At 44.0% G+C, this 27629-nt stretch overlaps 1 protein-coding gene across 3 annotated transcripts in view; it reads left to right on the top strand.

The window, feature by feature from the left end:
- Positions 1–27629, top strand: part of SNAP25 (synaptosome associated protein 25) — a 92649-nt gene that overhangs the window by 41867 nt on the left and 23153 nt on the right. For all 3 annotated transcript variants that reach the window (XM_073339619.1, XM_073339617.1, XM_073339618.1), the window contains exons 2-4: positions 13746–13881; positions 14696–14737; positions 24378–24426. In XM_073339619.1, coding sequence (XP_073195720.1) covers positions 13810–13881; positions 14696–14737; positions 24378–24426 — 163 coding nt within the window. In that variant the 5' untranslated portion in view covers positions 13746–13809. The remainder of the gene's footprint in view (positions 1–13745; positions 13882–14695; positions 14738–24377; positions 24427–27629) is intronic.

Here is a 27629-nt window from a genome sequence, read left to right as displayed (position 1 = left end):
TTGCCCTAGTGAGCACCCCAGGAGATTTTATGTCTTCTGGAACTTCCAGAAATATGATGGAGCTTGGCTGCTGCTTCATATTCTGGCGGAATGCAGAGTTTGCTCCTGTTTGCACCCAGCCAGAGCTGGGTCACCTCCACTGACCAACATGGAGGTGGTCAGTCCCATGATCTTTGGAGCATCAGGCAGGTCCCTTTGAGGCCCTCTGAAGGAGGCAAGATCATGACTCTTGCCTCATGGACCACAGTCCTACCAGTGGCACCAGCCTTGCACCCACTGAGGGTAAGAACCACCCATTCATACTCACACACACACACACACTCATGACTATCCTGCGTATATTGCCAGCAGAATGTTGCCATCCAACAACTAGGGTGAAATCCTTGCCCCCTGACATCATAAGAACATAAGAATGGCCATACTGGGTCAGAACAAAGGTCCATCTAGCCCAGTATCCTGTCTTCTGACAGTGGCCAATGGCAGGTGCCCCAGAGGGAATGAACAGAACAGGTAATCATCAAGTGATCCATTCCCTGTCACCCACTCCCAGCTTCTGGCAAACAGAGGCTAGGGACACCATTCCTGCCCATCCTGGCTAATAGCCATTGATGGACCAATCCTTCAGGAACTTATCTAGTTCTTTTTTGAACCGTGTTATAGTCTTGGCCTTCACAACATCCTCTGGCAAGAAGTTCCACAGGTTGATTGTGCGTTGTGTGAATAAATACTTCCTTTTGTTTGTTTTAAACCTGCTGCCTATTAATCTCATTTGGTGACCCCTAGTTCTTGTGTTATGAGAAGGAGTAAATAATAATACCTTATTTACTTTCTCCATACCCGTCATGATTTTATAGACCTCAATCATATCCCCGCTTAGTTGTCTCTTTTCCAAGCTGAAAAGTCCCAGCTTTATTAATCTCTCCAGTGACTTCCAGACTTGAACTCCCAGTGACTTCAATGTGGAATAGGTTTTATCCCTTGTTACTAGTGCTCTCTTTTAACAAGGTTTAGTGACTCAGTAGTAGAAGTGTGACTAAGCCGTGACTTCTCCTAGAGGAAATATAATCAGAAGGAGAGAAAGAGAATCTTCCTGAAGCCAGACATGTTTCTTTTTGTTTGCTCTAGCAATAAGGGGTAGGGATTTTCAAAAGCACCTATGTGATTTAGGAACACAAATCCCATAAGTCAAGGGGACTTATATTTCTACATCACTAAGGCACTTTTGAAAATCTCATCCTCTAGCTGAGGAAATTTCATTTGCTTCCAGGTTAAATTCTGAGTAAGGAAAGCAAACAAACTTTGTTCATTGGAAGGAAGGGTCAAGACATTTTCTTTAATCATCCATTTCTGGAGATAAACTGCATATATGGCCATTTGAATGCTCCACACCCTGTGGTGGTTCTTTTGTTTACCTTCCACCACTGTGGTAGGTCTGTCACTTTCAGCCCATGTTTCATTTGTGATATTGTTTTGTTGCTGGCAGAAAAAAATGAGTGGGTAAATAGTTGTGAAAAATGGCTGTGAAGAGGTAAAATGTTGAAAGGTTTATTTTCAAAAGTTTTTGATTAACTGGAAAATGTACAGAAAGCAAATCAATTCTGTGAGGCGAAAGAATGACAAAATGGCTGCCCTCAGCTTCCCTGTCTTCAGTATAGAAGCCAGCTAAAGAAAACTAGTATGTGAATTGCAGCACATCACCCACCTGTGCTGTTGTTTAATCCTTATAAAACATAAGTGTTGTCAGCCCACTGGCAGAACAACAATGAATCGCTTTGCCATGTGGGGGACATGGCTTTGGGCGTACAGTTTAGGTCCTATTGTTAAGCTCCGAGATGTCAAAAGCAGCTTTTTTTCAGCTGTCACTTCTATCCTCTTTCAGTGCCTGGGGGGAAAAGCCGTGGGATGTGTTACTCATTGGCCCCTCTATTTGCAGATCCCAGGAGCTAAGAGCATTTGTGTCAACAGTACTTGCATACTCCACAGCAACCATGCATTTATAAAATAGTGATCCGAGGTAGGTGATGATCCCTCTTATGTCCTGCATATCTCAGGTTTCAGCATCACGCTGGGTTTCAGTCCCAGATAATACTGAGTGATCATGGCGTATCATCTATTATATTTAGCTCCAAAGAAACCCCGGACAGGTCTAACTCCATGACAGGTTGCAGCAGCTTCATGATTTTGGAGACTTCTAGTGCCAATGGCATCCCTTTCTCCTCTGTCTTGCTCCCTGCAGAACCCAACATAAGAAGTCTCTCTTTCAGTGTGGGGAAGTATTTGTTGTTGTATATTATTTGTGTTCCCAGAGCACCGAGGAGCTCTTGTCATGGATCAGGACCCCGTTGTGCTAAGCGCTGTACAAACACAGAACAAAAAGATGGTCTATGCTGAAAAGTGCTTACAATCTAAGTCACAGATGGATACAGACAGTCAGGGAAGTATAAGGAAACATCAGCATGATAGAAAAGTGGCCGTGGTACCGGAGCAGCCTCACCATTGTCAATGTTTTGTAGGTACCGTGTTGTTCTTTCCCTTAGATTTTGGGAGAACTCTTGCGACGTTCTTACTAGTCCCACAATAGTGGGTGCTACATTTTCACCTAGGGCTACACATTTTTTTTACGGCTATATCAGATAGTTAAAGTGGTCCAACCCTCTACTGTGCATGTGGTTCTACCAGCAGAAAGGTGCATACTTGTATGAGAATCAGCTATACCAATGGAGGTGCATTTATACTGGTTTGAGTATGTCTACACTAGCATTGGACTACTTTAACTTTATCTGTTTTGATATAGTTATAGCATTAACTGTACAAAAACTGCATAGACACCAGCCCGTAGGAACACTGGTTTTGAATTATTTTTCCAACATTATTGGGTACGGTCTCATGACTCCATCTATTTATGCTTCAACAAACATCTTTGTTTTGGCCTTTGAAGAGTGCTCTTTCCAGTTAGATTTGTGCTCCCTTGGGCTCCTTTGGCAGTAACTGGGGGAAAGATGCAGCCTGGGGTCATATCACACCCCTGCTATTATTTAAAATGTCTATTAACCGTAGCATCTAGATGCCTCAACTGAGATTAGGCCCACCTTGCGCTAGGTGCTGTACATAGTGAGAGATCGACCCTGAGCCAAGGAGTTTGCCAGCTAAACTAGATAGGACAGATTAAGGAGGCAAGAAAAGGAGTATTATTATCCCCCTGTTACAGAGGGGGTACTGAGGCACAAAGAGATTGAGGGATTTGCTCAAGGCCACACAGGAAGATTGTGGCCAGACTGGGAATTACACTCAGGTTTCCTGAATTCCTGTCTGCAAGATCATTCTTCCAATCTTTTCTAATATGATTCCTTTTCGAGACTTTCCTTGTAGTGGTTGTTACTCTTTACTATTTTCTAAGGCAGACTGGGATGAATTATCCACCTACTTTGTTGACCTGTGCAGATCCAGACTGGGTCCCAAGGGTTTACATTCGCACAAATTTGCAAAAATGTAGATGCTGAAGCTTTGAATTAAGCAGAAATGTATCCGTGGCAAACCCACTGTCTTTGGAATTGCTGGATAATGCCAATTTCCCTAAAAAAGGTTGCAGGATCCTAGACAATCCAGGCAATGAGCCTGGCACAGGTTTTACATAACACAGTTTTTACTCAAAATGTTGAATTCACATATCATATCTATTTATTTAAATATAATATCTAAACAGCCTGTCTGTTAATAATGCTTTATATCGATAGCGTAAATTTTTAGATAGGATTTTTCATTACAGAAGAGACTGGATAGGGTTTAAAGGTGCTTTCAGAGCAGTTAAAACACATGTAGGGCCTATCCGGTCCATGGTTTCGGTAGAGGCAATATTAACTGCTATAAGCACTCTATAAACCAAATGGATAGTGTTAGAGTAGCGTGATGGGGTGTACAAACCCCACACTGGGCATAAAGGGGTTAAAGGACAAAACGGGGCCCCGGTAGCTCTGCCCCTCCAGGCTTGCAATGCATGCTCCAGCTGGAGAGGAAACTTAAAAGGAAGCCGCTCAGCTCAGAGCAGGGGAGAAGACCGACCAACCAACCTATCTACTACCCTGAGGGCTCCTGAACAAGAACACTGAAGAAGCCTCCCTGTGAGGCTGAGCCCATTTGGGAACAAAGGTGTAACTGTTTTTTCTTTCCTTTTGTTCTCTTATATTGGACTGAGAGACTCTGGGGGAGATGGATGGTAGGAAGTGACCCAGGGAAACAGCTCTGGGGCACTATTGTGTCTTATAGGGCCCTGGGTTGGAGCTCAATGGAGTGGGAAGACCTGGCGCCCCTACCAACTGTCCTTGTTGCGGGAGGGTATAAATCTCTAGTAAGGGGTGGGAAAGGGATTTTGAAAACTCTGAGGCAAGGATAAGCCACAGACAAGAGATAGGATCTGGACTAAAGGCCCTTCCTGTTGGGAGGTGAGTGACTGGGTGCACTAACCACTATGCCACCTGGCCCTCTGAGGACTCTACTACAAGTAGACAGATGACCTGGTGAAGAATTATAAACTGTGGGGGAGAATTACAAGAGCACCCACTGGATTTAATAGCACGTGTGCCATGGGAATGATGCTCCCACATAAAATCTGCCCCATTGGCATTAGTATATGAAATTGAATGTGGACAGATTACACCTCAAAAACATAAACCTCTCTGCATTCTCTGGCAGCAGCTGGCATCTGTTTTCAGGCATAAGGTTCTCAAGACACTATCTGAGCTGGAATTCAGATGGGCAGAGCTCTGAGGACAAGGAATGACAGGTCAACAAGGTGAAGCCGGGTGCAGCAGCATTATGCTTCCTTGACTCAATGGGGCCTCCTGGACACAAGAAAAGGTGGGTTGGGGAATGCTCGTTCTCAGCAGCATGTGGAGGTACTGGAGTCCAAAGGACTATTCTCAACAGTTTCACATTCCTGAATCTCAAAACAGTCTTTCTTTGCAAGGGGTTGGTAGACAGTCTCTGGGCTAGATTTCAGCCCCCAGCTTATGCCAGCTTCTGTTAGTATAACCCAGCACTCACAGTAGAAAGGCAGCCTTGAGAGGGATGGCAGTGGTACAAAGCATTCCCCACCTGCCAGCCAGCAGAGCTCCAAATGTGGGCAGTGCTAGCTGAAGAGGAGACAATAATTGCATAGCAGGTAGGTGGATGTGCTAATTCTGCATGTCACTAGAGCAGCTCCCCCCCTCCTCCAGATGGGGCTCCTGTGAAGCAATGTACAGTGGCCTCTTTCCAAGGATAGAAACCCCTCATATGCAGCTATGTGTTATGCAGACACATAACTCAGAACCAGAGTGGGAGAGGAAAAGATCCCTCTGGTTTATAGTTTCAGTTCTCTACAGTTTCTCTTTCTTATCTGGTATTCTTCAATCAGCCTGTGTGTCGCCGCCCTCTGTGACTGAGTGCAGGGAGCAAACGGGTGCCCCTGCACTCTGATCACTCAGGCGTTAATGACCTGACAGAGGCCATTAGACAACCAGGCTGGATGGATGGATGAGATAAGGAGCCAATTAGCTCATCAGCCCAAGGGAGATAAAGAGGCAGGAAGTCCCAAAATGGGAGAGAAGGGTTTAGGGCTAGTTAAGCCCAGTAACACAGAGGCCTCTTGGAAGGGAGATATCTGTTCCCCTCAGGTTTTGGGGGAGAGGGCCAAAAAGCACGGTTGGTGCTGTAAATAGACTGTTGCATGGAGGTTGTTGTGGAAATGGTGGAGGGAATTTAAAATAAAAGGATATGGTGAAGGTACAACCATAGGAGTCTGTGTAATTTCTGTGGGGAGAAGGCAGGAGGCAAGCCATGCTCCATGACATGCTGAGGCTTGTCAGCTGGACTGCCCCAGTGGTGGCAATTGAGAGACACACAGGGGAGGCCTCAGGGATTATTGGGTGTCCAGACGATGGAGCAGACTCCGCAGCGGTTGGTGGGCCAGCAGAAGAAGCTGCAACAGAGCATGCAATCTTTCCAACAGTCACACCAGCTGGAGAGAAAATCCCTGCTGGCCTGGCAAGCAGCGCCATAGAGGAGCTTACAGGAATTTATCAGGGAGCAAGGACAAGTGCAGCAGTTACTCCTGGTGAGTCCCAGTATGGGGAATAGAAACCGGACCCCTGTGTAAAATGGGCCTGCTGATGACCCCAAAGCTTTTCTAGTGACATTTGAGAGGGTAGCAATGGGAGCTGGCTGAGACAGAGGAATGTGGGCCCTCTGATTTGAACACTGTTTTTGTGGCGGTTCTATTCTTGGCTTCTCCATTGACTTGCTCTGCAACTTTGGTCAAGTCATGCAGTCTCTTTGTGCTTCAGTTTTCCCCTCTGTAAAATAGGGATAATAATGCTTACCCCACCTTTGCAAGGCTCTTCGAACTCTACAGAAGAAAAGTCTCTATATAAAGTATTGTTATTGGCAGTCTCCTATATATATATGTTCTTCGTGGAGAATATGCCAATGCAGTCATCCTCTGGCTAAGGATATCCAGGGGAAAAATAGATCTGCACTTTAACACAGTGAGAGTGCTTGAAAAGAAACAGTTGCTTTATTGCGATGTTGACTTTGCCATGGTAAACTGCTGCATTTTCATTTTCCTATATTTATTGTGTTGAAGAGTTTACATCCCAGTAAAGTAAATATTTCCTTTTAAAGGTCACCCATTGTATTTCTCCCTCTTTAGGGACATATGACGGTTCACTTAGAGCTTCAGAATAACTCCACATAGATAAAACATTCTAGCTACCTGATTCTTTATTACATCTGAACTTTACCTGTAATATAATAAATGCAGCGTTCAAACTGAAGTAGACAATGTGTTCTCCTCAGTGAGTTTCTTTATTACTTTCTCTTTAACCCTCAGTTTCCTACTGTTCTTCTGTATTGGAAATACAGCATCTGGTATCAGTGGGCAAAATATTAATCTAAATTGTAGGAAAATAATTGCTTCCATAAATCAAATCTGCAGTGTCTAGTGAAGCTGAAGGGATTTTACCTCACATCAGTGTTTATTTTAGCTTAAACTGGGTTAAGCACCCGACTCCCTTTGAATTTCAGTGGGTGTTGGGTATCTAACTAAAGAATCCCATCCCCAATGTATACTATCCCCCGTGCTTAAGGAAGATTATTGCAAAGATATGGGCAGTAACCAGTATCAACTGCAAAATCTACCCACTTTCAGCCTGCATCTAGACAAATTATGCAGTTTACCATACTGTGTGCCTATGAGTAACTTGTATTGATTCCTGGGCATGGTTTTCTATAAATGAAGTTGAATCAGCACCGCAGTAGGGCACTCATGTTTATGACTAAAACATGATGTAAAATAGCTTGCCTTTAAGAGGGCTTTGTGGTGTTTCTCACTCCATTCTAAGTGCTTTACCAAAAAAAAAAAACAGTTTCAATCAATTTGTCAAGTTTAATCATTTGCTACAAAACACCTCTGCAGTTATAACCTCTGACATTTTCTAGGCTGATGTAAAATGGGATGAATCTATCCCTAAATGTAAACATGGTGGGATATATTAATCAGAAACTATAATTCTAAGGGTAAGTCACAAGGGCTCCATATCTTTCTACTTCTCATCACCGTCCAAACTTACTGCTCATTCGTGATCATTAAGTGCTGTAATCAAGAGCCAGGTTGTGGGGAGAGATGTCTACTGCAGAACTAATTTACTTGTGCAATGTTTAGAAATTATGGTGATTCATAAATACTATCATTTTTTTATTAATTGCACAAGAACTCAGCTTAGCATTAGTCTGCGCAGGCTTCATTTACCACCTAGTTTACACTGCGTATGCTCAGAGGTTTAAAACCAAACCCTTATTAGCATTGCATCGTCTTATTTATCTAGCATCTCCCATGCTAGGAACACAATGTCAATAGCAATGTAGCACTGGAACGTATCTCGATAGGTCATCTAGTCCAGTCCCCCCATGCTGAGACAGGACTAAGTATTACCTAGACCATCCCTTATCCCCTTACTATTTAGACTATCCATACACCAAATAGGTAGAAAGCAGATTCTAGTTTCTTCTTCACCCACTCATATGAACGTTCAAATCATATCACTTCCTAGGCTGTGTCTAAATTAACTTTTCCCCTCCCCTAAAATTCACTTGTGCAACTCCACCAATGCTAGTGTAGACCAAGATGCAGGCAGCTGCGAGTATTTTAAGCACTGGGTCACTTAAGAGCAGGTATAGACAACATGGTGGCTAGAATTCCCAGCTCCTTGTCTCCACTAGTGCTCCCCCCATGGCTAACACTGTTAGTAATGATGAGAAACTCTAGAGTAGGAACCCTAGGGTAAGCAAGGCTCTGAAATCCAGTGCCCTCCACTGAAATAGCACAAGAGCCCACTGATGTTCACATGTCATGGGGTAATGATTCTCCAAAGCTGATTGGCAGCAAGCCAGCTGGAGACAAGCCACAAAGAGCTGTAAAGAACAGTGCATGTCTTGAAAGTAATACACATTGAGGGTGCACTGCCCTTACTCAGGAGGGGAGGCTCTCCCTGCATTACCTAGCTTCTTGCGATGACAGGGTGAGGTATTTGAAAATGCTGAAACAAACCATGGGGCAGATAGTCAGCTAATGTAAATGGACATAGCCCCACTGAAATCAATGGAACTAGGGCTGATGGGAAGTGTGGGGAGGGGAGGAGAAGGAGTGGAGTACAGTTCTACTAAGGGACCCCAAAACATCTGTGTAAATAAAGTAAAAGGGGAGGGGTGGGGCCCCAGGACCATAACATACCACGGCCCCAAATTTTTCTCACCAGGCATGGAACCAAGCCAGCTTATACCAGTTGAGGACCTGCCCCCAAGTTTGTAAAGAATATCACACACCTGTTTAGCAGCTGAGTAAATCAGGCAGGGAAAATAAGGAGGGGCTGTAAGTGAGAACTGGTTCTTCCCCAAGGTCCCCTATTGCATCAACCCTTACTGAGCCCCCCCAACCCCCCCTCCCCGCCCACAATGGAGAGAGAAGCTTCCAGTCCATGTTCAGATCATGACTAGGGCCAACAGGCCAGTTAGAGAATCCCTATTCCGAGCCCTCTGTGGCACTGAAAATCCCAGAAACGCTTTCTGGCTTTTGTACCCCTGATTGTTCTACAGGCCTGATCTCATGGCCCATTGACTTCAGTGGCTTTAGGTCCGATCTTTAGTGTCAAGTAGAGCTTGTTGGGAAATTTCTGACGGAACAGTGTCAGAAATTTCATCACAATCTAAACGTTTAGCAGGAACCTTGGTTTCAATGAAACTGTCTATGGAAAGAGTAAAAAAATGAATCATTCTAACTTTCTCATTTCATTCCTGTAATGCTGAAACTTTTCATTTTGACTGTCATTTTGATTCATTTAGACTTTTTTACATCATATAATACAGTATTAAAATTAATATTTTATATTTGTACATACTGAATATCTATAGCATTTAATATTTTACATTATATTACAGTGTTTCCATATGATGTGTTTGCCATTTCGAAACACAACATATTCAATGGTTCTGAATTGGAATGTTCATTCCATGGACAATTTCAAAATTTTGGCGGCTTGTTCTGATTTGGGACAAACAAATTTTGACATATTGGAATTTCCCATGAATGGAAATTCTGTTCTCTGATCAGCTTTAGTGCCAAGCCAAACAGTGAGCTGTGCCCCAGGTACCTGGTGAGGAAGGAGTCAAGGAGCAGGTCTACGCTACAGCTGGGATCGATGCTCTGAGATTGATCTGCTGGCAGTCGATTTAGTGGGTCTAAAGACTTGCCAAATCAACTGCAGATTGCTCTCCAGTTGACCCCTGTACTCTACCCTCGACAAGAAGGGTAAGGTAAGTCGATGGGAGATTTTCTCCCGTCAACCCCCGGTGGTGTATACCCCGTGGTAATTCGACCTAAGTTGCATCAACTCCAGCCATGTTATTCATATAGCTGGAGTTGCGTAGCATAGGTCAACTTACCGCGGTCGTGTAGACATAGCCAAGAAGTCCTCCACTTGGGCTGCAGAGCAGCTGTTTTATGGAGGATCTTCAACCTCCCCTGACCACTTGCCTATCTGCCTCGCTCCCACATAACCCCTGCATGTGGCTGTTCAGGGAGTGACTCCTCATGGCACTGCACTCTAGGCACATAGCCCATCCAAATCACAGTGGTTCTGCCTCCAGGAGAACCCATGTGGGCCTGGGCTGCATTGGCCCCTACAAGAACAATAGGATTTCTTCAGTCACTCTCACAGTGTTCTTCTTTGGAAACAGAAGGATCCCTGATGTGTCTCTGCCATGGAGCTCCTAATCCCTGGAGTGCTCCCTATTTTTGGGGTGAAACCTGTTTACTGCTGACAGCGAGCATCCCAAAAGTGTCTGATGTCAAACTGAATATTCACCATGCCATTAAGCCAGGCATTTGCATCAGCTGAGCCCACAGACACATTTCTTGCCATTGAGCCTTAATGCCGGTGTGAATTGCCCAGCCATCCAACACACCAGGTAGAACTGCCTACCCCAGCTGCTACTCCAGGGTATGTTGGGAACTTCTAAATTTGATGTGAGCCATCACAGGATGTTAGCCTCCCTCAGACAGGGGTGTTGTGATGTATTCAGTGTTTGAGACTGATGTAAACAGAATGCTGTGCCAGTTGCTTGGGGGCTGGCTTTTCAGTCTCCTCTTTGAGATGGATTTCTTCCTGCTTTAGACTGAAAAGAAGCAAGACAACCTCAAGTGAGAGCACAGCTAATGTAAAAGCATGAAGGTCATACATTTCCCTCCTTATATAACAACAAGCTTTTGTAGAAGCTGCAGAGGATACGTAAGCAGCTGTCTGATTTTCTTACATATTCGTAAGCAGATAGAGCTTGATTCAGCAGCAAATATCCTTTGCCGCCTGATCCCTGGAAGGCTATGGCTCCTCGCTCGGTGGAAGTTGATTTATGCAGAGGAAAGGTCATCCCATTACAGAAGAGTTGCTGGGAAAGAAAGTGAGGGGGGGAGGGGGGTAAGGACTAGATAGATGAATATGAAAGGACGTCTAATCCAAACCAGAGTTTAACTCACTGCCATATATTGGCTGATTGCTACTTAGACAGTTTTGGGGGTTGGTTTGTTGCATTCTGCTGAAATGGGAGCCAACAGCTGGGTCAGCATCTAGCCAATGGCCTTTTGTTTGGCTTTAATTAATCGGCATGTGTTAGCAAAGCAAACACCAGTGTTGCCCTCCATGGGGCACTGCTATTGTTGTGCAGAGTTCCTTCCTCCCAATGCTAATCCGTACACCTGCCTGGCTGTTGTCAGAAGCAAATGCTGCACTTGATGCAGAGGAAGTGGTGTGGTTCTTCTGAGTGGGGGTCAGCAGGCAGGGAAGCCCCCAGGGGAGGCTTCTGTGTCCCCATGTGCACTACAGGGGCTCAGTCTGTGTGAGCTTAGAGGAGTTTGTGCTGGGGGACCTATCCATGTCTCTGTGAATCAAGCAGGCACACTTCCTCTTCTCAGCAGCTTAAAAGGTGCATTTCTAGCACAGGCTCATGGCCTGGGAAGGGGGTGAGCATCCCATCTGCTCCTGTGCTCCCTGTTTGCAGACCCTGTGATCTGGGGCCTTATGGTCCACTTCTGCCATCCTTAATCTGTGCTCCTACTGGCTTCAGTGAGAGTATCGTCTGAGCGAGGACTGAGCCCGCCTTAAATACATAATAGCTAGTTTTTATAGACAGATGCTATAGTTTATTTGCTGTCAACTCCTAGGGCCAAAGGCTGCCCTGACTCGTCTTTTCCATTAGAGTGGCACAAGGTGTAAAGCCAGTACAGAATATTAGGACCCATTAGGAAAGGAATAGATAATATATAAATCCATGGTACACCCACATCTTGAATACTGTGTGCAGCTATGGTCACCAAATCTCAAAAAAGATGTATTGGAATTGGAAAAAGAACAGAGACAGGCAACAAAAAAGGTGAGGGGGATGGAACAGCTTCCATGTGAGGAGAGATTAAAAAGATAGGGACTGTTCATCTTAGAAAAGAGACGACTGAGGCGAGGTATGATAGAGGTCTATAAAATCGTTCATGGTGTGGAGAAAGTGAATTTACCCCTTCACATAACATAAGAACCAGGGGTCACCCAATTAAATTAATAGGCAGCAGGTTGAAAACAAACATAAGGAAGTACTTCGTCACACAACACACAGTCAATTTATGGCACTCATTGCCAGGGGACGTTGTGTAGGCCAAAAGAAGAATGGAGTTCAAAAAATAATTAGGTAAGTTCCTGGAGGATAGGTCCATCAATGGCTATTAGCCAAGACGGTAAGGGATGCAACCCCATGCTCTGGGTGTCCCTAAACTTCTGATTGCTGGAAGCTGGGACTAGATGATGGGATGGATCACTCAATAAATTGCTCTGTTCTGTTCACTTCTTCTGAAGCTTCGGGCACTGGCCATTGGATACTGGTCTAGATGGACTATTGGTCTGACCCAGTATGGCCATCCTTATGTTATGTTATTATGTAATTGAATGAAATGGCCAGTGCTTCATAGCAGTTATTCGCAGCCCTCTGCCTCTCCTTCCAGCTGGATTAGTGCTTCCTCTAAGCGACAAACCCTCGCTGAGCACTAATTTTCAACGCGTCATGCTTCAATCAGGCAGAGAAATAAAACAGTGATGATGTTCTACAGACTTCAGAGGTGATGGATGGCCCCACTTTTCCTTTTCAAGTCAGCAATAGAAGCCACGTTGTGTCTTTTGGTTTATAATAAAAGCTAATATCTTCCTAAACTAGATTCAATGGATGGGGGTCTGATCTCAGGTACAGGTGAGTTCAGTGGATTTACTCTGGATTTAGACAAGAGTAATCAAGATCAGAATCTGGCCCCTCTAGACGCAATGATAGAAAAGGCGAGCTGGGTGATATAGTACAACCCCCTGCCAGGCCTTTAAAAATTCATCCAGTGTAGTTTTGACTGGCTCAGGTTTCTGAGATGGAGTTTCTGGGCCAAATCCTCAGCTGGTGAAAATCAATCAGGCTCCATTATCTGCAAGCTACTATGGCACGACACAGATTTACAGCTTAACTAAGGATCTGGCTCTCTGTCAGATACTCCTTCCCTGTCCTAAAAGGCAAATAAAGGCAAATATACCTAGGGCAGGTCTACACTACAGCATGAGTCGATATAATTTACTTCGCTCCTAGGTGTGAAAAAGTCTCCCCTCCCCCCATGAGCTATGCAAGTTTCACGCTGTCCACACCGGCACTATATTGGTGAGAGACGCTCTTCCGCCGACATAGCATCCGCTTCTCACCGAGGTGGAGTAATTATGCTGACCGGAGTGCTCTCTTCTGTCAGAGCTGAACCCTTTCAACTTCAGAGAAGTTTGAATGCAGCTCAAGCCCATGTCTACTTACAAGTCGTCCCTTCTGATTCTGCATTTTATAAGGGTTTGGTGCTTAATGGCAGTTGAAGCGTGCCAGGTAGAAAATACAAATGAATTAATTTCTCTGTAGGGAAGGCAGCGAGGATCCATCCTTGCTCCTATACAAGAGAGTGACTAATAGCCCAGGAATAGAACATCACCTTGAACAATCCACGAGCACTCTTTCATTTGTAAGAATCACCAGCCCTGATGAAAGATTGCTGGCGAGAGCACTCATATAAAAACATTTGAGGGGATTGACATTTAAGCACAAATCTGCAGAGTGCAGCAAGTTTAACCCCAGTGTTTAACCCCCAATTTGCTGTCTTGCAGACTCACGGGCAGAACAAACACAAACCCTTGGTCTGAAGCCTCGACAGACAGACTCACAGCTAAAATGGCAGAAGAACTTGATATGCGCAATGAGTTGGAAGAAATGCAGCGGCGTGCTGACCAGCTGGCGGATGAGGTAAAACCAATGGCAAACGAGGAGGGTGGAAACACTTGAGGTTCATCTTGCTGTCCACAGGCTACATCCAGAAATGTGCACAGCTGTAGCAAAACATACATCTAGCACCATATCCTGTAGGTCAACAGGCTTAGGATATCCGAACACGAAAAATATCCCAGCATCAAGGGTCCCTCCTTGAAAATGCCCTGCCACCCATCTACCCTTGTTTAAACCAAGGGTTGGTTAGCTCAAGTGGTCCAGCAGATCTCAACTCTCAGGGTATTGGCGGTGGAAAAAATGGAAGTGATACTTGAGTGAGGTAAGGCAGAGTTAGGATCTAAGGGTATGTCTACATTGAAAAGAAAAACCTGCAGCACCGCGACTCAGGGCTCGGGTCAACTGACTCAGGCTTGCAGGGCTAAAAATAGCAGTGTAGACATTTGGCCTTGGGCTGAAGCCCAGGCTTTGAAACCTGGCTGGGGCAGAAGGTCTCAGAGCCCAGGCCCCACCTTTAGATGGGGAAGGAGGGCAAGGCCAGGGCTATCCTCTCCTTATGGGAGCATTCATCACTGCCAACAGTGTTACTGCTAGAGAGTGCTAGCTGCAGAATTCCGGCTACCTCCCAGGCCGGAGTGCCTGGAGAGACGCCGTCTTCCCTCCTTGCACTCCCACGCTGGGATAGCTGTAATCTGGCCATTAGAGAGTGAGGAAAGAAGCACTCAAAGACTTCTATATGAGGCTATTCATGACATTGATACATGCCTGCACACTAGTGATGGAAATGGCATTTGCCAAATCTAACTTGCTTTTCTCCTGTTTTTTTTTTTTCCAGTCACTTGAAAGCACCCGTCGTATGCTGCAGCTTGTTGAAGAGGTAAGGACTTATGCTTTACCCTCCCTTCCTTTGTAGATAGAGTATGGGAAAGCCTGACACAAGCAAAGGCCTGAGCCACTTGCCAATATTCACACACCAAGGGCATCTCCATAGGTTTTTGTGACCATCAAAAATGGGGCATTTTCAAAAGGTGTTCCTGGGAATTAGTCTAGACAAGATGTGGTGTAGCCATTGATAAAGTTGATCAAGCAGTTGAAAGACTCAACTGAACTGCAGGATAACTACTATAGTTAATGGGGAACTGTATTATGTCCATATTTTAATTTTGGTTGAATTGAAATATTCAAGATAAAGCAATGAAACGCCCTTTGTACATGACCTCTGGTTGGTCACCGTGGGCCCGATACCCACAGTGGCATCAAGCTGCAGGAAGCCGATAAACTTCACAGAAGTCAATGGGGAGAAATGCAATGGTGTGACTGGCTCCTTATGTATCTGTTCATCCATTTCGGGTCTTTGTAGAGCCCCAGTCACCACAGAATCTAGGCAATGCTTCTTTATCTTCTCTTGGAATGTTGTTAATAGAGAATGTTAGGGTTCATGAAAGATGGCAGATTGAGAATACAGGAGACAGAAGGCCTCTGATCATCCACAGCACTGGGAGTGAGAGTGGAAGTTTGCTCAGTCTACCCTGCTAATATGCCTCAATCCTCACCAGGTGGGGATTTTCTGGGAGGGAAAGGGTAGTTCACTCGGGTGCCAATTCATCCTAATCGTGGTGGAGGGTTTTATAATCTGGGACATTGGATTCATACCACCAATCAGCCATCAGGTCCCCTGGTCACCTGATGTATAATTTCAAACAAGGCTGTTAGACTTTGTTTATGGCCCTCAGACATTAATAAGTCATCAATTTTGACATGCTTATTATTGCAGGACACCTTCGACCCCCATGCCTGCTTTGCATCGACAACAGTGGGAGTTCCAAGCAAACACAAAGGGAAAGAAATAGCCTTGAGTCACACGTTTATAAGCTGGCATAAGCTCCAGCCTTCATTTCCTACCCTCATTGAAATCAGTGGTGGTTTGCCTTTGACTTCAGCTCAAATGGAGTTGGGCCTTATATTGTGGAGTCCGACACCTATTGATCAGTAAACACCACAACTGTAATTCTCCGCCCACCTACTTCAGCTCTCTCTCTCGGTTTGTTCCTTCACAATTCAAGAAGGCTTTTCTCTCCCCTATCCTGAAACAACCCCACCGTAACCCATTTACCTGTCCCTCTACCACCTCCTCCCTCCACCACTTCACTCAGTGAACATGCCTTATGCAATCAATCCTTCGCCTTCCTCTTCTCTAGTTCTACCCTTGAGCCTCTCCATTCCTATTGCCAACCTTTCTACTCTACTTAAATGAGCCTTGCAAACACAGAATAACAGACAGGGCCTACCCCAAAGAGCTTAAATAGCCTAGACAACAAAGGGCACAGAGATAGCAAGTGACTTGTCCCAGTCAGTAAGTATCATACCTGTGTCTCTTGAATCCCAATCCAGTGACCTATCCACTGACTATATCTTCCTGCATGTGTGGAGTAGCCTATTGTGACTGCCACTGGAATGCAAATATTAAATAACAGTAATTGATCTCCATGGGAAAAAGACTGGGAATATTGAGTTTGCTGATCAGTCCATATAGGAGCCCAGCACTTCATGGGAAGAGCTCAGTAGAACACAGGATCTGGCTTTTATTCGTCTCATAGAGGAGCTTCCCATTCAGTCAAAGAACTTTCTAAATATAGCACTGGTTAGTCTGAAACATCAGGAGAAATCTCTCACAGTGATCTGAGCATCATTTCCATTAAGGTGACTACAGAAGGCGTTTCAGATTTCCTACCACAGTCCAACAGTGGCACTCTGCTTGATACCAGCTGCCAACTAGACATCGAGCCATTGATCACTACCCGTTGAGCCCAACGATCTAGCCAGCTTTCTATCCACCATGAAGTCCATTCATCCAATCAATACATCTTTAACTTGCTGGCAAAAATACTGCGGGAGACTGTATCAAAAGCTTTGCTAAAGTCAAGATATATCACATCCTCCGCTTTCCCCATAATCACAGAGCCAGTTATCTCATCATAGAGGGCTACCAGGTTGGTCAGGCATGACTTGTCGTTGGTGAATCCATGTTGACTGTTCCTGATCACCTTCCTCTTCAAGTGCTTCAAAATGGATTCCTTGAGGACATGCGCCATGATTTTTACGCGGACAGAGGTGAGGCTGACTGGTCTGTAGCTCCCCGGATTCTCCTTCTTCCCTGTTTTAAAGATGGGCACTATATTTGCCTTTTCCCAATCATCTGGGACCTCCCCCGATTGCCTGGATTTTTCAAAGACAATGGCCAATGGCTCTGTAATCACATCAGCCAACTCCCTCAGCACCCTTGGATGCATTGCATCCAGCCCCTTGGACTTGTGCATGTCTAGCTTTTCTAAATAGTCCTTAAACTGTTCTTTCATCACTGAGGGCTGCTCACCTCCTCCCCATACTGTGCTGCCCAGTGCAGTAGTCTGGATGTGCTCACCTTGTCTGTGAAGACTGAGGCAAAAAAAGCATTGAGTACTTCAGTTTTCTCCACATCATCTGTCACTAGGCTGCCACCCCCATTCAGTAAGGGTCCCACACTTTCCCTGACCTTCTGCTTGTTGCTAACATACTTGTAGAAACCCTTCTTGTTGCCCTTCACATCCCTTGCTAGCTGTGATTCCAATTGTGCTTTGGCCTTCCTGATTACACCCCTGCATGCTCAAGAAATATTTTTATACTCCTCCCTAGTTATCTGTCCAAGTTTCCACTTCTCGTAAGCTTCCTTTATGTGTTTAAGCTAACCGAAGATTTCTCTGTTAAGCCAAGCTGGTTGCCTGCCATATTTGCTATTCTTTCTGATCAGGATGGTTCATTCCTGTGCCCTCAATAAGGCTTCTTTAAAATACAGTCAGCTCTCCTGGACTCCTTTCCCCCTCATATTAGCCTCCCAGGGGATCCTGTCCATCAGTTTCCTGAGGGAGTCAATTTCTGCTTTTCTATAGTCCTGGGTCTGTATTCTGCTGCTCTCCTTTCTTCCTTTTGTCAGGATCCTGAACTTGACCATCTCATGGTCACTGCTGCCCAGGTTGCCACCCAATTCTACTTCCCCTACCAATTATTCCATGTTTGTAAGGAGCAGGTCAAGAGGAGCACGGCCCCTAGTTGGTTCCTCCAGCAGGTGCACCAGAAAGTTGTCCCCAGCACTCTCCAAAAACTTCCTGGATTGTCTGTGCACTGCTGTATTGCTTTCCCAGCAGATGTACGGGTGATGGAGGTCCCCCATGAGAACCAGGGCCTGTGATCTGGGAACTTCTGTTAGGTGTCTGAAGAAAGCCTCATCTACCTCATCCTGCTGGTCTGGTGGCCTATAGCAGACGCTCACCATAACACCATCCTTGTTGCTCTCACCTCTAAACTTAAACCAAGGACTCTCAACAGGCTTTTCTAATGGAGACATAAGAGCTGCTTTGTAAACCCCAAACCAAATGGGGCTGTTTTCTCATGTTATTATAAGATTTGGTTTTACATTTAAGCTCATTGACATTTCAGAATGGAAACTGTAAAGTATAACTGTTTCATTGGATAATGCTATGATGCCATTTCAAACTGGATGCTTAGTGTAGGGTCACTATTTTAGCTGACTTTCATGTACATTAACATGCCCTCATCTGTAATAGGGAAATGTTTCCCCATGATATCGCTCTTTCATTCTGAATGTTCCTCAGTGGTAGCCTAACAAGCACCACATAAAATAACATTCTGGACAATGTAGGGCCTGATCCATTGCAAGAATCCCTTTGATTTCACTGGGCTTTGGATTGGGCCTCTAGTCAAGAAAGAGTTTTACTTAGTTAATGTATCTCTGTGGAAGCAAGTTATCTGCCCCAAAATGAAGCTGGATCCTAAAGGATTAGATAGCATGCCTTATCGCAATAGACTCAAGGAGCTCAATCTATTTAGCTTAACAAAGAGAAGGTTAAGGGAAGTGACTTGATTACAGCCTAAAAGTACCTACATAGAGAACAAATATTGAATAATGGGCTCCTCAGTCTATCAAGAGGAAGGTCTAACATGATCCAGTGGCTGGAAGCTGAAGCTAGACAAATTCAGACTAGAAATAAGGTGTAAATTTTTTATGATGAGTAATGAACCACTGGAGCAACTTACCAAGGGTCATGATGGATTCTCCACCACTGATTATTTTTACATATTTTTCAAAATTGGACATTTCTCTAAAAGATCTGCCCTAGGAGTTATTTTGGAGAAATTCTCTGGCCTGAGTTACACAGGAGGTCAGACTAGATGATCACAATGGTCCTTCAGGCCTTGGAATCGATGAATTTTCGTGTCAACTGTAAGTGTGCAGGGCCAAATCCTTTGGTGGTGTAAATTGGCATTGCTGCCTTGAAGTCACTGGAGCTATATTGGTTTCTGCCAGCTGAGGATCCAGCCCACAGACTTCAGTAGAACTACATTGACTTATACCAGCTGATGTTCTGGACTATCAGGTGAATTCTAGTAGTGAGAGAATGGATTAATTCCTTTACTCAGACCTGGAAAGACAATACTCTACTGCATAGAGCTACTGCTATCTCGAAAAAGGGTCTGAGGAAATATACTATAATGCATGACTACGAAATACTTTGTTAGCCAGACTTTTGTCTTTAGGGTATTGACACTTCCCTTTAGTGTCTTTGTGAACTGCTAGCGATGTCAGCCTGTCCTGGTAGATAATTGTCTGCATTAATTTATTCAGAATAAAGTCTATAAGCCATATTGATTGAAGTAGAATTCTTTATTTAACTGGGTGTTTATGTCTGCTATAGTATTTGGTCATGATCAAGCATATATTTGTTTTTCAATGTACCTACTGAAACATATGGAAAACATTTCCTGTATTTCTGATTCACTTGCTGATATATTTTCTGGGCTAGATTTCCTCAGTGCCTGGCACCTTATGTTGTCCTCTGCACCTGTGCAAAGGAGAAGTGTGTGTAGACCTCCACTATATCAGAAAAGGTCCTTTTTACAGCCACTTAGCACAGGTGTGAATGTCTGTACAAAGTGCAAAGCAAGGAAGAATCAGGGCCACTCTGTTTCTGAAACGATTGATGGGGCTTTTGAGTAGTTTTACATTGTCCTTCCCAGTTTCATTCCCTCCTTGGGAAATTAAGCCATATAATGATAATACTTAGCAGTTATATACCAATGCATTTCACCTTCAAAGTGCTGTGGAAACTTCAGTGGAAGTCTTTCCATTGACTTCAATGGGCTTTGACTCAGACTGTAATAAAAAACTATTGTTAACATTACAAAAAATAGAGGGTAGTGTATGTCATAGTCACTGACAGGGTCAAATTCTGCTCTTGGTTACACTGATTTCATTGAAGTTATGCCAGGTTTACAATGATCTATCCAAGAGCAGAATTTGACCCATAGAATTTAAAATCATACGCCACTCCAGATTGTACTTTTCTAATCAGGAAATAGATCCAGCAAAACATTTAAGCATGTGCCTCACTTTAAGCAATGGATTGATTCACATGCTTAAAGTTAAGCACACGTTTAAATTCTTTGCTGAATGAGCGCCTTTATGAAAAGGCTACTTCATTAGTACTCAGAATGCTGGAGCTTAGTAGTACTGAATAATGGAAGAATAAGAACTTTTTGCTCTTATACATTTTTTGTTTTCTATTCGTTTCTATTCTATTAATGCAATTAATGTCTAACTAATCAGTTACCAGTTCAAATTCAGCTCAAGTGCTTGATGACATAGTTTTTCCATTCAAAAAACTCTAATTGGCTTCCATAGAAGTTCCATTTGTGAAAGGGACTTTGGTCAATACCATCTGATGGCTGTTCGGTGGTTTATGTGAAATGTGTGGGTGGTGTCAGGCCTGTCCTTAGTGGATATATGTCCACATCACAATAAATACTATGGCAATTTGCTCTAATTGGCATCTTGGCATTCCCAGCATAGGCCAAAGACTGTATGGTCATGGAGACTGAACTCCTCATTTCTAGAGTTAGGGTTGAGAAATGTATTGAAGAGATTATCCTTCTGCTGCCTATGATGTACCTGTCTTGTGGCTAAACAAAGGATTGCAGCCTCCAGACCCACCAGTTCAATACCTTACAAAAGCTCTAGAGTCTCTGATTTATTTTTCTGAAGACCAGACATATAAAACGTTCAGGTTTTAATAATGCCATGGCAAAGCATGTTGGTCCAAATGCTCTTCTCAGGTACAATGGGAAAACAAAGGTAGTCCAAGTATTACTGAGAAGAGACAGTTGCATATTTTAACTAGTTAGCCCAGATTTGGAAAACCTGGTTTCATGATACTTCAACAAAAGGAGACCCATGCACATTGTAGTGTCCTGTGTATAGGCTATACCTCTCTGGTCTGAGATACTTCAAGAATCTGATCCTGCATATATCAAGAAACTAAATCTCCTGCGGGATTTTCAACAGCACTCCACACTGGCTGCCCTCTGCTCCTGCTAACGTGAATGCTAGTGTTCGTTCTTCTAAATCAAGGAGGGTTTCACATTTTCACATGAATCCTCAGTTTGCCGAGACTGAGGGCCAGATTTTCAAAGACGCTCATCTGCATTTTGGCACCAAAATCAATGAGCCTGTCTCCAGAAAAGAACCGCAGCCCGTTGGGGACACATTGGCCATTGAGCAGTTACGAAACTCTGGCCAGAGATGTCCGACACTGTCACAGGGTCTGTCCGTGCTGCAAGCCGGAATGTGAGTGCAGCACCTGTCGACCTAGCCAAGCTTGCTTTAATCGAGCTCATTCATGTACCGGCAGCAGCATGGGGCTTCCGCACAGGTTGTATCCAGGACCTTGGGTAATTACTGAAGTGACTAGCCCATACTGAAGCCTGGGCGGCACACCCACAGCATCACACTGGGAGGAGCTGGGTGAAAATCTGGCTCTTCTTTAAGTCCCTGTAAGGGAGCTGAGCTCATTTGAAAATGTGGGCCTAGCCGTTTAGCCTTGTCTGCGGGGTGGACAGCTGAAAACAAATGATAAAAGAATGTTGGGGTATGAGTAGATGATCACCTAGCACCTGATCCAGCTCCCATCTAAACCTGCGGGAACCTTCCTCTTAGTTTCAGTGGGCTTTGCATCAGGCCCAGAATACACACAAATATATCCACTGTGCACGCGTTTAATAAATTCTTGGTTGATCACATCTGTATTAACCCTGTGGCAGCCTGTGGAACAGGCCTCCTTGGTAATAAACACAGACTAAATTCTGCTTGATCAACAGAAACGGCAGCTAAGGTCAGGTAGGCAGAAGAAAGTTGCACTCATTTTCCTCAGTGCAAGGATTTGAACAGATGGACTTGTCACCAAAGGCAAATCATGGAGTCTTTCTCCAGGCACAACTCCCAGGCACGCTACTGGTCTCACCTGAGTAGGTCAGCCCCTGCAGATGGTATTTGGCAAGGATGTTTTTCACTGCATTTGGCATTTCTAAGCCTGGCAGTGACTGGCTTTGCTGAAAACGGACACCACTTGTCACGCCACAAAACAGCGGGCTTTACAGGACAACTGCACGCCCTGGGGGACCAGCATGTGGAGAGGGCCCATGTCAGAGTATAAATGACATCAAGGAGCCAGAGAACAGGGGCATAGGGCAGCAGCAAATGTCCACCTCACTATTGCCTACAAACGGACTTGAAATGAATTGCTGCAGGAAGAAAGGGAGGATGGAGAGGAGGCATAGGGCTAGCCCCTCATCTCTCCAGCCTCACCCCCTCTTGGAGGAAAGGAAAGGGGGAGGGGGAAAAAAAGGCAACTCACAGATATGATGGCCTCCAGCCACCTGCTGGCTACAGTGGAGCTGACAGTTAGGGTCAGCAGGAGAGGTCCTCGCATCGCTTGTGAGGGGCCTGAGTGGAGGGGACGGGCCATTGCCTCTGAACAATCCTTGAGTCTCAGAAACTCAGTCACGTAGCTGAACCAATGCGCTGAATGTGCAGCCAGACTGCGTAGGGCTGCTCAGCACTGAGGGAGGGTGGACCAAGCTGCTGACATCCCAAGAGGCAGCAAGGACATCATTGTGACCAGGAGCTGATAGTGGCAAAAAAGCAGTTGGGAAGAAGTCTCTGTCTGGGGATATTAAATGTTGGTGGACTGAGCCCTTAGGTAGCCTCAGGGAGGGAGGATGGTGGTGTGGCTGAGACACAAAACTAGGAGGTTCTATTCCTAGCAGCTGCCGCGGAGTTCCCGGGCAAGGAATTCAGTCTCCTTATACTGCTGCACAATGGAGGTAATAATCCTTATCTCCCTCACAGCGGTATTGTGATACTCAGTTAATAGATACCGGGAAGGCAGTTAAACTGTGCAGAAAATAGTTGCTTGGGGCCCCTTGCTGGCAGCCCTTATTTCCCGGCAATGTGTCAATATTACCATGTAGGGCCATAAAGAACTTAGTTCCTCTGCTCTTGAACTGCAACAGGCATGAGCATTTTCAGACCCTCAGTTATACGCAATGACTATTATTGCACTGAGCAAAAAGAGTCTAGCCTATCCTTAGTAATTAAAAAAATGCCTTTCAGGTCTATGGTATAGTTTAGTGTTGAAAAACCAACAATATAATTTATCTCCTTCCAAATCAATAACAATAATGGCAAAAGCCGTGTTTGTAAAGGGCACTTTGCCATCTGTACACTTAGCGGGATTTTTAAAAGGGCTCAGCATTGGCCTAACTGTTCCCATGGAAGTCTGGACCCAAAGCCCACTGAGGTTAACAGGAGACTTTCCATTGTCTCCAATAAGATTTGGATCAGCCCCTACATCTGTTAAACCTTTGTACCAAAAAATGATTCATACAGGCAGTCCTCGACTTTACGACATTCGAGTTACGATGAATGGCACGTACGTTTATAAATTGTGATTGTGTTTCGACTTTACAACGCCGGTTTCGACTTTACAACGCTCAATCCGACATTATTCCTGGGAAATTCGAGTGACGACGTTTTTGACTTAAAATGCGATTTTCAGGAACCAACTGCGTCATAAGTCTGAGGACTGCCTGTTTTCATCTTGAGTATTAACCAGCTTTATGAAAGGTTTCCTAATATATAGTGAGGGAGAGTAATATGTCTTGATGGCCTCATACAGTTGCTTCCACCCTCATACTTTACCAGTATTTATTCATGTGCAAGATGTTTTCCTTTGGAATTTCTCTTGGGGAATGAATGCACGTTTGCAACATGTACCTGGCCTCCTGTGGAACCTGAAGATTAATCCTTCTGTTAAGAAAATGGCTGTTGTCTAAAATGTTAATTTCCAAATGCAGCCCTGGAATTTTCCATTTTTTTGTAGTAGCTCTGTACCCTAGTGAGTACAACATGGGTTATGGGGCCATGGAGAATGCTCAGTTTCCATTACTGTATTCATTCACATGAAGGCTTCCAATTATTCAACTAGCCCCTTATGGCCTTGCCATACCTTTCACTGTTTTTCCTTTGTCTTCCTAAATCCCAAATCTAGGGTTAATTGTTCCCTCGCTGATCTCTCTCTTTCTCTCTCTCTCTCTCTTCTCATTTTGCTTCCATTACTGGAATGTAGAGTAAAGATGCTGGTATCAGGACTTTGGTTATGTTGGATGAGCAAGGAGGTAAGTTCAAATTGCTTCAGTCAAAAAATAAAAGCACTCTCAGAGAAGTGTATTAATTATGTGCAATTATAAATAATCACTAATGCTCTTAAAACACACTTGTGTGCATTTGTGTCTGAGGTGAGATCTGCCATAGTCTCACTGTCTCTAACCTCTTTCTGTAATAAAGTGATCTACGATAAGCATATGGGGGGACTATTTTGCCTTTGATCTTTGTGTATATGGCACTCATTCATGTAAAGGGACCTGTTCCAACACCCACTGAAGTCAATGAAAATCTTTCAATGGGCTTTGGATCATGCCGTAATATCGCACAAATGCGGGAGAATGTGTCCCTGAATACTTTGTTTAAAATGCAGTACCATTTATGCAGGCGCTGTATGATTTTTCCCTTTCTAGCTATGATTCAAGAGCAGGCAGCAATCCCAAACAACAGAGAAAAATAAAAGAGAGATGCATCAGATGCACTCTTCCATCATTCCCAGGGCAGAACTCTGACTGAAGGCAAAGAGGGTTCTGCATGAAAAGTGATGGCAAAATATAGCTCATTATGATGTACAGTATAGAAGCTTATAGGCTTAAAAGGGAGCTCAGTGTGCGGCTCTGATATGGGCAAAACCAGAGTAGGATGTGTTTAATATAAACATGGGGAAAATGACACTGTTTGCCCATTGTAATCCTGATGACCAGTAAATGGAATGTTTTCAATAAAATTAAGAAGCATCCATTTTGCTGCAGTCCCACAGTAGCAACAAAATGGTATCTCCAAAAAAAAATTCCCTAATGTACTGTTAATTCCTGTGGCCCTATCTCATACCAGCCTCCCCTGTGAGGCTTCGGTACATCTTTGAATAGAACAGAACATGAAACACTAGTGGAGAATGTTTTCTAGACACTTGACAACACTATGCTACAGAAAAAAGCATCCGGAACAATTTTGCATATTAAGGAATGGAGTAGATAACATAACAGCCCTTTTCTTCTGTAATTTTTTTTCTTTTATGATGTTAAAATGAGTGCAACATTATAGTGTAATCTAAACGGAAAGTATTTTTCCCTCCTCGCTTTTTTTTTTAAGAGCAAAACCTCATATATTTGATCAGTGAGTCACCATGAAATTACCGTCTTATTAAGTCTAAAAAGGGAATTTTCAGTTCTGGGTCCCAGGATGTACAGTGCCACTTCTGTGTAACATTGGCAACTCCTGGTAATAAGGCAGTTCTTTCACTGTGGAATTCTGATGCCTGGGGAAGCTGCTCTGTATCACAAACGAATGAAAGGAGGAGCTTCTTGACAGAGCTGTTGCCAGTATTTTTCTTTAAAGCGAAACGTGGGAATGTGCTTATGATATTATGCCAAAGATCACAAGGAAGTGAGAGGTTTGGGACCAGATCCTAATGGATCTGGGACAATTTACGCCGGCTTTGTGGTTGTTGCCTTGTGTCACTTTTTTGCTAACAGTCTAACAAAGGCTTTTAACCCACAATATAAACATTGTTTAAGCTCCTCAGCTAATAAGAGGCTATTTCTGATCATGCCTTCCTTGTGCATCCAAAACTCTCAATTGAAGTCAAAGGGGCTATAGGTGTGACTGTAGCAGGCAGGAGTTGGCACTGCAAATACATGTCTAGAGCCCGATACCACATTCCATGGGCGCTGAAAACACCTCTTGGCACTACTTGCATAAGCAAAACAAGCCGGATTTGGCCCATAACCATTATGTATACCTGCTTGTCAAAGCCACAGTTCAGGCCTTTCATGTTTGCCCTGCAATAGCTGATAAGTAAAGCAGTGTGAAATATCTGAAACCAAAGTGAAAACTTCTGAAACACACCCACTTTTGTGTTTCATTCCAAACTCCAAACTGACTGTACTGGAAAGTGTACTATGGTTCATGGCCTTTTAGAATGAATCTGAGCCTTGTTTTATAGCTTTTTACATCGAAACCAGACAAAACTCATTGGAGTTTCATTTGCTTTGGGGTTTCACTAAGTTCTACTTTAGACACCAGTAAAATCCAGAATAATAAATTACAGAATCATATCCTAGGAAAAACACATTTCAAAGTAAGGGATACGTTCTCCTCTCCCGCCATGCACAGAGCTCCTGCCAACATTCATAATGGGAGTGTCAGGAATGAATCAAAGAGAGAATACTTCCTAAGCCTGTTTTCTTTTAGTACAGAATTCACGCCTCTGTATCGGGCAGCACAAAGTCTATGCACCATTTAAGTCCAATTTCAGCCCAATTTTGAGGGCTTGAGTGGAACTTAAGTGGTTCATAAGCCATATGTAGAGTTTCACCCTTAAAGCATTAGATAAATCATTTTTTCACATATGATTTTTATTGGAATCAAGTTTGCGCAGCTTTAACTTTTCATGAATAATACCAGCAAAGAGACTTTGAGGTCTCAGAAATCAAAGATTAGCTGTGTCAAAACAGATACAGTATCTGCATAAGTAACATGTATCCTTTATGATGCATAGAAACGAACTGCACTTTTAAAATAATTCAATAAGCACAAATATCGTGAGTGAAAGCCTGTAAATATCCAAGTGAGTCTATCCTTGCAATTCTCATTCCAGTCAATCGAGACCTTACTGCAGTGCTCAAACATCCACAGACGGGTTAGGAAATTTACAGATGCTCTTTCTCTCTCCATGAATGGATCTTAAATGTTCAAGTGCAGTTCATTAAAGTTGTGCCACACATGAGAGCACAGACTAGAATCAGGCTGGGAATTTCAAAATGGTTTAGGGGAATTAGGAGCCTACCTCGCATTACATTTCAATAGGGTTTTGGTGCCTAACAACCTTCGGGGCCCTTGAAAACCTCAACCTGTGTCCATAAGGCCTTATCTGAAAAGCTCAATGGGATTTTTCCACTGACTCTGCTAACTGCTAAAGCAGCATGTTATAATCTAACTGCTATTTTCCATTCGCCATATTTTTGTCTCTTGAAAATTCTTTGTTCTCGGACCTCTGTCATTTAGGGTCAGATCCTGAAAAGCCTTGTACATACAAGCAGTCCTTAGTCATGTGTGTAGTCCCATTGGCTGCTCACTTGAGCAAGGATTGCATACATAAGGGTTGCAGGATTGGGCCATTTGACCACTTTATAATCCAGGAATCTCAGTACTAAATTCCCATTGAACATACATGGACATTGTATGATCAGGTATGTAGCCAGTCAACACAACTGGA

The sequence above is a fragment of the Lepidochelys kempii genome, chromosome 3, assembly GCF_965140265.1.
Source record: "Lepidochelys kempii isolate rLepKem1 chromosome 3, rLepKem1.hap2, whole genome shotgun sequence".
NCBI lineage: Eukaryota > Metazoa > Chordata > Testudines > Cheloniidae > Lepidochelys > Lepidochelys kempii.
This window is presented reverse-complemented; position numbering and strand designations above follow the sequence as displayed.